We start from the raw sequence: 12056 nt of genomic DNA on the forward strand, positions 1-12056 counted from the left end.
GTTTCAGACAAATTGCGATATTGCTCTTCAGTATGTGACCATATTTCCTAAATGCTATCCATCCAAAATTTATTCTTCTCTTGACTTCCAGCCATTTATCATTATTACAGATGACTTGTCCCAGATAAGTATATGACTCCACCATTTCAATTACTCCTCCTTCAATCATTATATCCCTTTCTATGGTATACTTGTTCATCATTACTTTTATTTTAGCCATATTCATCTTTAGTCCAAAATCCTTACTAACTGTGCATAACTGATTAAGATTTTCCTCTAATTCTTTGGGGTCGTGGCTTACGACCAAAATGTCATCTGCAAATCGTAAATGGTTTAGGTACTCTCCATTCACATTGATTCCTTTCTGCGACCAGTCTAATCTGAAAGCTTCCTCAAGGGCAGCAGTAAATAACTTCGGAGATATTGTGTCTCCATGTCGAACTCCTTTCTCAATTTTAAATTAGCTACTGTCTTTGTCTAGTCTAATAAAGGAGGTAACGTTCTGATATATTTTCTTCAAAATATTTCTTCATAATATATGGGGTATCTAGGCCTTGTCTATCCAATGCCCGAAACATTGCCTTATGCCGTATGGAGTCAAATGCCTTTTCATAATCCACAAATGCTAGGAATAATGGTGTTTTTTATTCATATGCTTTTTCCATTAGCTGTGATATTACGTGAAGGAGATCCATAGTTGAGAATCCTGTCCTAAAGCCAGCTTGCTCTTTCGGTTGATTCTCATCAAGTATTCTTTCTAATCTGTTAGTAATGACCCTTGTGAACAACGTGTAGAACTGGAATAACAAGCTAATTGGTCTAGAATTTCCAATTTCTGATTGATCTCCTTTTTTATGCAGAAAAACTATGATTGCAGTATTCCACTTCTTAGGCACCACACCTTTTCTAATGTATTTTGTGAAGAGTCATGCAAGTTTTTGTGTCATGTCTCTTCCTCCCAATTTGAACAACTCTACAGTAACTTCATCTTCCCCTGGGGCTTTCTGATTCTTCATTTTCTTCAACGCATGTTTTACAAATCAGGAAGAATATCAGGTATGTCGTATATGTTACTAATTTGCGATCCATCTTCCCCACTGCTGGCATCATTTCTCCCGGAAACACGGGTTTTTTGTCCAGAAAACAGAAAATCGACCACAGAACGCATGCAATTTACTGACAGTATATACAGAGCAATGTGGCCTTAGTCGCTGATGTTCCTTAAATTCTACTACAACAAAAACAGCTATAAAAAAATGATGATCATGTAAATAAAATGTTTAAAAAGTTTAATATTCTACTCAGGTTTTTGGAGAATGATGCTTTATACAACCTTGAAAGAGGAAAAATTTTCCTAAGATCTTTTTCTTTTTCTTTTCAATATGGGAGAAAGGGTTTCTCCTTTTTTCCTTTCTCCATTGGAGAATAATCAGTACTACATTGCTGTGATGGTGGTAGAGGTGGTGAGTTAAGCGCCAGAGCAACTAAGGCTATGAGGAGGTCGGTTTATCGCTGGATGAAAAACCGGTAGTATCGTGGAGATATTGAGGAGACCTGGAAGTTTCTGAGCAGGCTCAATGCTGATGGGATACTTCCGCTTGCTGAGATTAAAAACCTGAGGGGGCATAGCTTGAAACAGGAAAGACAGTTGTAGAATATATGTGCGGAAGTTTGCCTTTAGCCAGCCAATAGGTAGTTGATTGCTGGAACAGACTTCTATCTGTTGTGGAAGTTGATAGCTTAAAAAATTTAAGGCTGCACCAGACAAACATTTGGAGTGACAGGATGGGTGAAATCGGAAGGGTTTTTTTATTATTTGGCGGATGCTCTATAAGCTTGCTTTCTTGCATCATATTCCCCAACTAATGCTAATGCTATATCTAGAAGGAAAGGGATGAATCAGATTGGTCCATGTAACATAGATGGTTTGACGATTGATGATTATGCTCGGGTATCTGATAGAATGATACCCAACAGAATGAATAATCCTTGAACCCCGGTGGAAGCCCCATGGACTGGAGATGTGCAAATGTATCTCCAATTCACAAAGGGGGACCAAAGGGCGACACGAGTAATTACAGACCTGTTAGTTTAACTTCTGTTCCAGAGAAAAGAATTGAGTCACTGGTTAAAGAAGCATTGCAGGATCATCTAGACAAGACTGCAGTAATAACTCAGACACAGCATGGATTTATTAAGGGGAAGTCTTGTCTGGCCAATTTGATTGGATACGATGAAGTGGTCACAATGGAACTGGATGCAAAAATAATTTTGATATCATATACTTGGATTTCAAGAAAGCTTTTGATACGGTTGCACTTCGAAGACTGCTGTACAAATTGGAGCGGTATGGCATTAAGGGCAAGTTGTTACAATGGATAAAGGGATGGCTGAGTGGGAGATGACAGAGAGTTTTAATCAGTGGACACTGCTCTTCGTCAACAAATGTTATTAGTGGAATTTCCCAGGGTTCGGTGCTGGGCCCATTGTTGTTTTGTGTATTCATCAATGATGTTGATGAGGGTATATCAGGCTTAATGTCCAAGTTTGCAGATAATACAAAGGTGGGCAGGGTTATTAATGAATGTAAAGACAGTATGCTACTGCAACTGGATCTAGATAAGTTGGGGAAATGGGCTGAGAAGTGGCAACTGAAGTTTAACATTGACAAATGCCAGGTACTGCATATGGATAGCAGTAACCCAAGAGAAACGTTTCAACTGTATGGTGCTACACTGAGGAAAGTGGAGAGTAGCACCACAGAGATGGGCTACCAGAGCAGGTCACTGAATCTTGTAAATGATATACAGGAATTTTGCTAGCAGGGACACAGAGATGAGTATCCCGTTGTATAAAGCAATGGTCAGGCCACACCTTGAATACTGTATACACGTCTGGAGGCCTCATTTTAGAAAGGATGCACAGTTGCTAGAACGAGTACAAAGGAGGGCAACAAGATTGGTGAGGGGAACAAAGGGGTGCTTTTACCAAGATAGGCTTAAGTTCCACAAATTGCAGCGCCTGGAGACTGGGCGCATGCGAGGTGATCTGATTGCAGTGTATGAGGCCTTGAACGGATTGGGCAAGCTCAATGCTGATGGGATTCTTCCTCTTGCTCAGATTAAGAACCTGAGGCATAGATTCAAACTTAGGAAAGACAGTCGTAGAATAGATGTGCGGAAATTTGCCTTTGGCCAGGGTAGTTGATTGCAGGAACAGACTTCTATCTCTTGTTGTGGAAATTGATAATTTAAATAAATTTAAGAATGAGCTGTACAAGCATTTGGAGTGAACAGATGAGTGAAATGTTTTTTTTTTTTTTTTTTGCTGATGCTGCATAAGCCTGAGTTCTTGGATAGTATGCCCCCGCTAACGCTAATGCCAATATTACGAGTTTTTCGTGTAGCTGAAGCAGTGGTGCAGGGAATAATTGTCTTCTCATTTCATTACTTGTTTGCACCTGAGATTGACTAACTCGGCCACGTGTTGAAAAAAAATGCAAATAAGATCCTACCATCAAGATGGGATTCATGCCCAGTTCTTTTCCACACAATGTGGAAGATCACCGATTGTAATCACGAGGGCTTCGCTAGTGGGGCGAGTCAGTGATATTTTTTTTTATTTTGTTGGCGCATCGGCTTCTGTGGCCATAATGCACCTCCCAAGGTTTTTGCAGTACTTTGATCCAAGCCTGAGGTGGGATTTGAATCCGCGACCTTTGGGTTGCCAGGCAGGGACTTGACCCATCCGGCTAGCCCGGTCGGCTAGTCAGTGATATTAAAACAGTCTTTTGAATTGTTCATGTCAGTGTAATGAGGTTCTGACTCATAATAACTGCAATGAACTACACCAACCGTCTATGACAAACTTTATTCAATTAATAATAAAATAAAACAGGATAAAATTTGTTGTAAAAATAACAATAAATTACACTGACAACTATAAAGTTAAAAGCGATAAAATGGTAACTTTTAACTGTAAAATATACGAAATTTAAAGCGATTAAAACAACCGTAGCTTTCAAAGGCGACCGCCTCTTTTATCAAAAGTAAAACTTAACTGTCACGGCATATCGTTAAATAACATTAGCAGGATCACGGCTTGCAGCACGTGTTGCCGTATCAGCATGGCATTATCCTCCACACATGCATGGAGACCGGAAATGGCTTGGGAGCGTGCCAGGCGGAATCGTTCATCCCGTCCAAGATTTACGGTTTCAGAGAGGGGTTGGTTGAATACGGACTCTCCTATCTCTATTGATGGTATTATGTTCCGAAGAACAAATCTGCAAGCTCTCGAGCCATTTGCGGTTCCAATACCTGTGTGTACGATCAACGATGACTGCATCGCCCGGAGAAATTTCGTGCTTCTCCTCATAGAAGAGTACATCCACAGCAGATTTCCCATAGTCTGGGGTCTTTATTGTATTAATTTGTTCCCCCACACAATCTTTGAACCTGCGTTTTGTCTCTCCAACAGAACACTCCCCACATTCCGGATATTTGATCTCATATATAACCCCACTTTGTACCCTGAATAGGCAGGATCTTTTACCTTTGGCCCGACTGTGTGCAATTTTCGCCCTGGCAGCTACACACAGCATGTCTGACAGGTGCATAATATTCTGGAGATTTTCTTGTAGTCTGAGGCTTTCAGGCCTAAACCCGTTTTTAGTAATTAAAGTTATTCGACAAGTTATTTAATAACTTATTAAATTATTTTCAATTATAATAAGCAGCTAATTATTCACATTATGATAGAGTAAGGACTGATAAATTTAAAACATACAACATAACAAGGTTGGCTTTCGTTAATTGAAGTTGAAAACAATAAACTTCACACGTCATTTATGGAAGAACTATTAGGAAAGATTCTAACCGAAATTGCTGCAATATGATTATATCAGCAAGGAGTGCTTACGTTTTTGCTTATCATGCAATTTCTTTCTTATCTTTTTCTCTATGCAGTATCTCAAGAATTAAATTGCCGATGGCAAACAAAACAGACACTTTTAGTAGATGGATGAATAGGTTTTATTTTAAATGCGATCAAAGACAAGGCTTCATGGCCCCGCGATAGATACATTATGCTTGTTGATGAAGTTAAGAAGACAACCGGTGATAATTTGTACCTGGTAAATGGAAAATTTATATCCGAGTTGAATAATTGAACTAATTGATTATTCAAATTAAGCAATTTAGATGTTTTTATGATATTTCCATATCAGAGTTCGATAAAATAACCTTTAGGAAAAAGTATATGGCCGCCGTAGTCGGGTGGTCAAGCGCTCGGGTGCATAAGTACGTGCCTTTTGTGACCGGGGTTCAAGCCCGTGACTGCTAGATACGGTGCTGTTTCTTGTATTCTGTCTATATTGTGAACTCCTCTGACCGTTTGGTCGTTCCATAGTATAAACAGAAAATTTATTTTATTTATATTTTTAATGATATCATTAGTCGGAACACTGTTAGACCTCTTTTTACGAGGGGCGTTTTAAAAGTTCGTGGCCTGAGTGTAAAATAGTAGTAGTATAGAATTAAAATTTTCTGTACTTAATATATAACACTTCAAATTGTAACCCACAAGTGTCATCAGGTTTTTTTTTTTTAATTATAAGTCCTGATATTTGTTTATTATAGGGTTTTAGAAGCATCAGCGACTATTGCGCAGTATATATTGTCTGTAAATTGCGTGTGTTCTGTATTCGATTTTCTGTTTGCTGGACGTAAAACCCGAGTTTCCGGTAGAAAAAACCATGCTTCCTCCGCCTGAGACAGGTTAACTCAGCCACGTTGTGAACAAGGCCTATGAAAATTCCTTATATCATCAATGGGACTCGAACTCAAGTCTTTTCCAACCCCTGTGGGGAGGACGGCGATCCTACCAACGTGCTATCCACGAAGGCTGTAATTTACACTTGTCTGAACTCCTTTTTTAAAAAAAAAATGGATCTTGCAGCTAGCGCGATAGTTATATTCGCTGTTTTTCAACACACATGGAAAAAGCTATGCTTCGATTCCCATCATGACGAAGGAACTTTTATTGGGCTTTTTCACAGTGTGGCCGAATTAGTCAGTCTCAGGAAAGCGACGTTTTCTTTTGAAAATTCTGGTTTTTCGTGTAGGAAGAAGGCAAATTCGATGCTCGTAACACACACACACACACACACACACACACACACACACACACACACACACACACACACACACACACACCAGTCTAATGCCTCATGGCCTTAGTTGCATCAGCGCAAACTCTAAACAAAGAAGAAAAAAATCCAGTTAATTGAGGCCATAGCAACATATAACCCCCCCACACACACACACCAAACTGACCGAAGCAGAAAAGTCAACTTATTCACATATAATTGTGTGCAAGTTCTTAAAATGATTTTTTAGTGAGACAGTAATGTACTTCTTCTTGTGTAATGATTATCCGTACTTTGGAATATCATGCTTCACCAAACTACACCTAATTACTTAAAATCTCGAAGAGTACAGAAAGGTTAAAAATCCCAATTTTCCCACTAATTTTTGCAGAAACTGAGTGTAACAAACTTACCTACAGCTCCGAGACGTAGATAAAAACTACCACAGTGAGCTGCATCATCCACCTTCTTTTTGGAACTATGGTTGCTCATACTGCCTGTGCTGTTATTTCGTCTGGGAATGGTATCCATAGTTTTCAGAATAACGCGCAGGAAAGATGAAAGACGACTGGGTTTTCGATTCCTAGAACTTTGGGAGTCCTGACGAAGTAAGAAAATGTAGACAAAGAAGAGAAATCCAATACTTCCCAGATACAAGTAGAGGTAGAAACCCTGAAAAATAGAAGAAAAATTCTGCATATTATTAATCTTAAGTTCAGAAAATAGCTAAGCAATAACTGAAGAAATTACAGTAACATTGAATAATGGCTATAAGTGACGCAACAGAAAATTGGAAGCCTTCTCGACAAAATTGATGGGGGGGGGGGGTCTCCTTGAGGATAAAGACCGGTTCCCTTTAGATACTGAAGTCCTCCTTAAACTAAATATGGGGATCCCTCTTTACATGCGACACCCTCTGCAATGCGGGTTGTACATGACTTTCCGCTACAACTCCACTATTAGCATAGTTGTGACCGTGCAATCAACTCTACAAGTAATTAGGTGCAGTGTTCGTTAGCAATATTTGTTGAACGCTGTTGAAATTTTAATATTCATGCCGGCGGAACGAGGAGGCAAACTTAACGGATTCTGACAGATTAACGTGTCTAACAATAACGGAGACCTTGTCTCTGGTTTTACACAATTTTTTTGATTTTGGCAGGTGTATGCTGAGTAGAAATATAGAGGTGGCAACACTAGGAGTGTCAAGGACAGCATGGACCTTGTGCGGCCTTCTCTCTCCAGGGGACAGCCTCACTGGGCCTGCTTCCCCCCTCCTCTAATTCCTCTTTTCTATAACTAATGGTAGTGGTCCAGGTAGGGGAAATCTGACCCACCTGTCCCTCTCTTTCTTTCTTTATGTCCTCCTGTAGGACTGCAGTTTGTTGGATACTCGAAGGGCACATTTTTATTTACAGTAATAGGCAGAGGCTCTGTGAGATATCATATCAATCATATATAAAAGCTAATACTTAAAAATACGTAAGAGTTTACCTCAATACTCTTTCATAGGATGACTTCTGCATCGTACTCTCCAAGTGCAGAAGTTATCCTATGATGAAGTACTGAGGTAAACCTTGCGTATTTTGAAGTATTGACAAAATATAGAATAGATTGAGTCGTAGTAGCTCTTGGTTTCATAGTAAAAATAAAAGTTAATGTACGGCGACTGACCAAACGCTTATAATTTTTTTCGGAAGGTCTCTGGTGTGAAGATGCGAAAAGGATTTTATTGAACGCGAATCTCGATATACCATACGCTATGTACAGTATATCGAGATAAAGTAGCTGTGTCTAAGTTGAATAGCAGTAAGTGTCCCGGACAAGACTTGGTTAAAAATGTAGCTATAGTCAAGATGTATGATCTGTTTCCAGTTCTTCTAAACAAGTATAACAAATGTCTTTTGGAGGGTGTTTTTCCAGAAATATTGAAGTATGCTTTGTTAAAGATATTAAGGAAGCCAGGAAAAGAGGTGACCGATCCCAGAGCATACAGACCTATATCTTTGCTGGCAAATTTGGGTAACTGTATGAGCGACTATTGTTGATTCGAATACAACAGTTGGTGGATTGTCGAAATTTAGAAAAGACAAATGATTATGGATTTCAAAAGGGCAAATCTACAGAGGATGCTGTAAATTATTTGATATCGATTGCGAGGGCGCGTTCGATTCCCTGTGGTGGGAAAGTGTTTTAGGTGCCTTTGGAAGCTTGAATGCATTTCCCAGCTATACCAAATCGTTAGGAACTACTTTTCAAATCGGAGTATTCAAGTTAAAGCACAACATCTGTCATACAGTAGGAGGGTATATAGAGGCTGTCCCCAAGGATCGGTTTTGGGTCCAACTTTTTGGAACTTAGTATTGGATGACTGGGTCTCTCGAAATCATGCACACTGCCACAAGACAGCATATGCGGACGATTTAGGTGTTTGATCACAGGCAGATCTAGGAAGATTTTGGAAAAAGTAGTTGCGCCTGTTTTACAGGACCTAGAAAATTGGGCTAATATTAATAAATTAAAAATCTCATCTAAGAAAACGGTAATGATGATTTTTAATCACCAACTTAATTATCGGAGACCACCTAGAGTTTTGATAAACGGTCAACAGATACCATATGTCCCCAAAACTAAATATTTAGGCGTAATAATTGATGACCAGTTTAGTTTTATGCGCCACATTGCTATTACGAAGTAAATAAAAAATTTCACATCTGCGGTAGTGAGAATTACAAGATCAGAGTGCAGTTTACAGAAAAGACCTTGATGCTCTACTATAAGGCTGTCTCTTTACCTATAGTTGCTTATGCAGCTGGAATATGGTACAATAAAGCGATTATGAGTAAAGTTCGGATTAAACTGTTATCCTTACAGAGGTTTATGTTACTAGCCATATTTCGAGAATGCAGAACAGTGTCAACCAATGAGTTGTAAGTAATGGTGGGGGTTCTACCTTTGGATCTTTATATAGTGTACAGAGGGTTATCATATGCTCTGAGGAAGAAAATTCCAGCAACCATTATGGAGATCAGTGTCCAAAGTAACAGAGATATTAAGAAAGAAAAAAGAGAATACTGCAGCTTTTATATAACTTATGGCAAGAAAGATGGATTGCTAGTGAGACAGGAAAAGTTACAATGAAGTTTATTCCTGATGTAAGGTATATTACTTGAACATCTGCCAAAAAATAGTTCTATCCCTCCATGGTCGTCTTATATTCTAACTGGACATGGGTCGCTTAAATCTAAGTTGTGTTACTTCGGATTAGAAGTTGATAGTCAGTGTGATTGTGGTTTAGAAAAGACTTGGATATACGTGCTCTATGAATGTACGCATTACTTTGACGAGAGGCAGGAACTGATGGTGCAGGTTCCACAACTACAGCCAGGAGTGGAATAGTCATTACTGGCTACGGCTAGTAAGTTCAGTGCATTACAGAAGTTGTAATTCGTGCCTTCGCTAGAAGAAGAAACCTGGTGAATATTGACGGTCTGGAGTAGTGAACAGAAACATATAATAAGTTATACATGACTTGCAATTGGCTTCACATCTATGTGCACTCTCGTCTCTCCTTTTTTTTTTTTTTTGTATTTATTTTAATTTTAATTATTTATTTGTTTTTCTGGCCATACTCCAATATACGGTGCCCCCTTGTAATTGGCTGTCAGAACGGGGGAAAGCAGTGATTGACAGGTTTTGATCCCGCCTACTGACTGCGTCCCCTCTTCGTTTCACGTGATGTCACGTGACACGACGTTACTGGAGCGCTAAATGCGAAATTCGTTGCGTATATTCTTTCTTTTGAATGTTGGTTTTTAGTGCGTACGGTGCTGAGTTGTTACTTCCTAATTTTCTGGTTATTGCCTCGTGGTTTTCAGTTTGTCGTTATCCCTTTCCATCCTGCTGGTAAACGGTTTCTTTGTTTATTGCTGCTGTGAGGTGAGTTTAGTTTGTCTTGTATTTCTGTGTTATTTTCACGTATTATTAATGTAGTATTGTGTCCGTTGCGGTTTTTTTTTTTTAAAAAGAAAAAATTCTATGTTGCCGTTTTGTGCTTATGCAAAGAGCAATTTTATTGTTCGTTGCACGTGTTAATTCAGATGTATTAGTGGCCATACAAAAAAAATGTATATTGGGAATTACGTTTTTAATTGTCTTTCGTTTGTGTTTAATTAAAAATGGTAGGTTACCTTTTTGCGGGACTATGCCAGTTATTTGTCGAAAATTGGTCGTTTTCTGCATCTCATTATTTCTTTTTCGTTTTGAAGAACGTTTTTCAATTGGAATTACGTTTTTAATTGTCTTTCGTTTGTGTTTAATTAAAAATGGTAGGTTACCTTTTTGCGGACTTCGCCAGTTATTTGTCGAAAATTGGTCGTTTGCTGCGTCTCTGTTTTGAAGAACGTTTTTCAATTGGAAATTACGTTTTTAATTGTCTTTCGTTTGTGTTTAATTAAAAATGGTAGGTTACCTTTTTGCGGGACTTCGCCAGTTATTTGTCGAAAATTGGTCGTTTGCTGCGTCTCATTATTTTTTTTTTCGTTTTGAAGAACGAAATTAGTGTGTTTAATTTGCAATTATTTTGGTTGCTGCTCCGAAAAAATTACTGTTGCCGATAATTTCGTTATTTTTCGGTTCCGCCAAACTGTTATGTCGCGTGACATTCGCCACGTGCAGTTGTCGAGAAGAAGAGGGGGAACGCAGTGAGTGGGCGGAGTTACGAACCGTACATCATTGCTTTCACCCTCTTCTTCTCGACGTAATTGTCAAAGGGGCACCGTGTTCTGGAGTATTACCGTTTTTCTTATTATTTTTTTAATTTATTTATTTTATTTATTTATTATTATTATTATATTATTATTAAAGAGGCCTGTGCGCTCTGGATTCATTATTAATATCGAATTACTGTGGACACAGAGCGAAATGGAGACAAAATAAATTACGACAAGTTTAATAATGGGAAAAAACACACATATATTAGATTAGATACATACAAAAAGTTTTCGGTTGTTTTTGTTAACCTTCCTCAGTCAAACTGACAGTTAAGAGTGGAACATGAGGGTGTGTACTGCCAATCATGAACATGAACTGCGTGATTAATTATTGGATGTTGAAGCCTGTGGCTGTGATCATGTGGACGTTGGCAGCGTTTGTCATTAATCAGAATTGTTGTTTCGATGATAGGATGGACCCGACATCCACTGCTCCTGTTGACCGAGGTATTGGAGCATGTGACGTTCAACGACTCCAACCAGGCGCGTCGTCGATAGTAGCGGGACCTATCCACAATCACGAAATCGGTGTGGATCAATGTCGTGGTGGGTTGCCCAAACGTGTTCGGCAATAGCTGAGTGTTCTACATCCGCTAAGCGGATTGCTCTTTCGTTTTCCGAAAGACGTTTTCCGAGCCATCTCCAAGTTTTCCCAATGTAGCAGCTAGTGCAGTCACTGCAAGAGATACAGTAGACCAGACCACTTTGTAGAAAGGTGGGGATCGGTGTTTTCACTTTAGAGATGAGGGATCGTAACTTTCTGCCTGGGGTTTGTACGGATTTTATCCCATTTGATTTTAGGACCCTAGAAACCTGTTGTAATAGGTTTGGGTAGTGTTGGATAAAGGCGCTCGCGGTTGAGTCATTAACTTGGATGTTTCTGTTGGTCGCTACGTGGCCATGTGTCTGTAGGTCACACCTGTCAAAGGTGTTGATGGGATAGCCACACCTCGTAATATCCGCCTTGACTTTAGCAATTTCGGCGTGCCTCTCATCTACAGAACTAGAGTGGGTCCAGGCACGAGTTAGCAAGGTTCTTGCAGTGGCAAAAAAGTGGCTACGCGCGTGTGCTGACCGGAAGTTGGTAAATTTGCCAGCACACATTGGTTTACGATAGACAGTTGTCTTCAACTGCA

At 39.3% G+C, this 12056-nt stretch overlaps 1 protein-coding gene across 1 annotated transcript in view; it reads right to left on the reverse strand.

Annotated features, from left to right (window-relative positions):
* Window positions 1-12056, reverse strand: part of LOC150079680 (proton channel OtopLc-like) — a 52297-nt gene that overhangs the window by 26259 nt on the left and 13982 nt on the right. The window contains exon 5 of the mRNA XM_090383165.1: window positions 6562-6820. Coding sequence (XP_090239291.1) covers window positions 6562-6820 — 259 coding nt within the window. The remainder of the gene's footprint in view (window positions 1-6561; window positions 6821-12056) is intronic.

This window comes from Mastigoproctus giganteus, chromosome 10 (assembly GCF_048544385.1).
Source record: "Mastigoproctus giganteus isolate SK-2022 chromosome 10, ASM4854438v1, whole genome shotgun sequence".
NCBI lineage: Eukaryota > Metazoa > Arthropoda > Arachnida > Uropygi > Thelyphonidae > Mastigoproctus > Mastigoproctus giganteus.